Consider the following 3,154-nt stretch of genomic DNA (forward strand, 5'->3'; position numbering starts at 1 on the left):
CTCTGAGACACCTTTGGGTAGTGAAGGGCGGGGTATAAATCCAATCTCTTCTTCTTCTTTACGGCCTGAAACCAGCTTACCTTAAGGATCGCCTTCTCCTGTACAATCCTGCCCTTAGACTCTGGTCATCTGTGGAGGCCCTGCTTTGGTTATTCCTACCATCGGTGGCAACCTGAGGAAATGGCCCTCTCGGTTGTGACGCCAAAACAGTGCCATTCCCTCCCCCGGGGAGATTCTTCTGCCACCCTCTATTGGTGTCTTTTGCCAGCGGGTGAAAACTTTTTTTTTTGTTTTGTCTGGCACACTCCCCATAATGGTTTCTGGCCCTGCTTCTCGTGTTCTTTGCGTTTTAAACTGAATTTTATATTTTTAACTGAATTTTAATTGTTTTAGTGTTTTTATATTGTTGCTCTGTAGATCCTGATTCAATGCAAAGGCAGCATAAGACTGTTTTAAATAGGCTTCCGGTTTATGGCGACACGCTGGCAGACGCATCTCCCGGACCTCCCGGAAACCTTTACCTTTACCTTTCCCCCCAGAGATCAGACTCTGAGCATTCAAAATACAATGAAGTTTTATAAATGAATAAAAAGAATATACATGGTCTGTTCCAGCATTTCAGGCTGAGAAAGGGAACAAATAAAAGGGGGAGACACAACCCCCTCTCCCTAAACGTGGAACGTATCCTAAATGGTGTTTACTTAGGGCAGGCTAGCTTTACTTGAAGCCGCAGTGGTTTAAAGTTCAATGTCTTCAGAGGTCCTGGTTGGGACTTCTTTCCATTGTCCCTTGCTGCATGGGCAAGTTGGAGTCCCTAGGTATAAGCTTAGTCCATCGTGGCTTGTGCTCCTAAGAAAATCCCATATCACTCCAGTCTTGTTCCACCTACACTGGCTTCCAGTTTGCTTCTGGGCACAATTGACCTTTCAAGCCAGTTTGGTGTGGTGGTTAAGACTCTAATCTGGGAGAACCTTTTGAGAGACTTACCAGAGCACGGATAACTGCAATATTGAGTTGAATGCTTGGGTGGATGGCATTTCTCCACAGTATCTGTGAACAGAATCCCAGCATCTTCCAACAGTTGTCCCTGCCTCTAGGATTACTGCAGTGTAGTCTGTGGGTGGCTGCCCTTGAAGATGGCCCAGAAGCCCTAGCTCAGGGCTGTCAAACATAAGGCCCGGGGGCCAGAATTGGCCCATTCAGGGCTTTTATGTGGCCCGCAAGCAACTGATACAAGGGGGGGGGAGTGCTGGGAGGGACTGGGTGGAGTCACTCCATTGTGGCTTCGGCATGGCAGAACAACCTCATCTGCAGCAGTCAAGCATGGGAGCATCTGCCCCATGCTGCACTGCTGCCTCTCCAGTCCTCCTATGTGGGTTTTTCTCTGCACCCTCCTCCCAGCCCATGGGGCCTTGCAGTGAGGATACCTCAACGCAGAGCTTACCAGCCACTGTCCTTTACATGGTTTCTATTGCTGGTACCTGGCTTTACGTTTTATGGCGCACACGGCCCGGCCCAACAAAGTGACATTTATGTCAGATCAACATAAGGCCCGGGGGCCAGAACTGGCCCATCCAGGGCTTTTATGTGGCCCGCAAGCAACTGATACAAGGGGGGGGAGTGCTGGGAGGGACTGGGGGGAGTCACTCCATTGTGGCTTCAGCATGGCAGAACAACCCCATCTGAAGCAGTCAAGCATCGTAGGAGCATCTGCCCCGTGCTGCACTGCTGCCTCTCCAGTCCTCCTTTGTGGGTTTTTCTCTGCACCCTCCTCCCAGCCCATGGGGCCTTGCGGTGAGGATACCTCAACGCAGAGAGCTTACCAGCCACTGTCTTTTACATGGTTTCTATTGCTGGTACCTGACTTTACGTTTTATGGCACACATGGCCCGGCCCAACAAAGTGACATTTATGTCAGATCCAGCCCTCGTGACAAATGAGTTTGACACCTCTGCCCTAGCTAGAAGAAGAGATTGGATTTATACCCCGCCCGTTACTACCCAAAGGAGTCTCAGAGCGGCTTACAAACGCCTTTCCCTTCCCCTTCCCACAACAGACACCCTGTGAGGGAGGTGGGGCTGAGAGAGCTCTTGACAGAAACTGCTCTTTTTCAAGGACAGCTCTTATCAGAACTACGGCTTGCCCAAGGCCATCCAGCCAGGTGCAAGTGGAGGGGGGGGGAATCAAACCCGGTTCTCCCCGATTAGAGTCCGCCCATTTAACCACTACACCAAACTAGTATAGAATGCTGGGGATAAGGATGAATGTGACCAGTGCAAAATTAGCTAGCAGTCTGCTTTCAGGCCCGGTTCGAGGTGTGCTTTTTGACCTTTAAGCAGCATTAAGACCTTATTTGGTTTGCAAGGCTTTTAGTGGCGATATTATATGATAGAAACGTGGTAGATGTGGTGATTAATATTTTTGTGATGCTGATGTTTAAATTTAAAGAATTAAATTTGTAATTAAGTATGGGCCTCTAGGCCCAGGGGGTTGGCCTCTTGGTCCAGGGCACATGGAAAGGCTGAGTAAAAATCTTTTAAGTAACGAATTCTGATCAACAGTACACATATCTTTATTATCCATTGTAGATCAGTTTTCTGATCCTCTCCTTTCTTTGATTGTGCTTAGTTCTCAGTTACTGTCAAGTGTGGCAAATCCCTGCTGTGCTTTATCAGTGTTATACTGATGTCATCAAACTGGACGTCATTACAGTTGAAGCTTTCAAGCCGGTCCTGTCTTCCAAAATCCTGAGTAGCTTGGTTAAGGTAAGACTTCATTGTTTGCACTATACCCCGTCTTATTTCAAACAGCCAGTAGTTCAGCTTAGCAATTGTTGTGAGGAAGATTTGGTTTAAATTTATGGAAGTTCTTTCTTTGCAGTTACAGGGCCTAATGGCTTAGTTTCCGGAAGGGTTAGCTTCACATTTTTTTGGCTCTTCTGGAATATACCTGAAGTCTCTTTTAGCAAGACTATACTGCTTGCATCACTTACATGATAACTCAGCTCACCCTCCCCACTTTGGAGCACTGAGAAGGCAGCAGAAGAGATCGTATAGGCAGGGGTCATTTCGTAGAAAAAGAGGTGCAGGAGATCATTAGCATAACTTATTTGCACATGCCACACCCCCTGACATCACCAGAAGTGTGTCAGAAG

The 3,154-nt window shown here is 47.7% G+C and overlaps 1 protein-coding gene across 1 annotated transcript in view; it reads left to right on the forward strand.

Moving 5' to 3' along the window:
* Window positions 1–2,778, forward strand: part of PSMG1 (proteasome (prosome, macropain) assembly chaperone 1) — a gene marked incomplete at its 3' end in the record, with an annotated part of 11,415 nt that extends 8,637 nt beyond the window's left edge. The window contains exon 6 of the mRNA XM_015417480.1: window positions 2,629–2,778. Coding sequence (XP_015272966.1) covers window positions 2,629–2,778 — 150 coding nt within the window. The remainder of the gene's footprint in view (window positions 1–2,628) is intronic.
* Window positions 2,779–3,154: the final 376 nt, after the last annotated feature.

This window comes from Gekko japonicus, unplaced genomic scaffold (assembly GCF_001447785.1).
Source record: "Gekko japonicus isolate JY-2015 unplaced genomic scaffold, Gekko_japonicus_V1.1 scaffold3618, whole genome shotgun sequence".
Lineage (NCBI taxonomy): Eukaryota > Metazoa > Chordata > Lepidosauria > Squamata > Gekkonidae > Gekko > Gekko japonicus.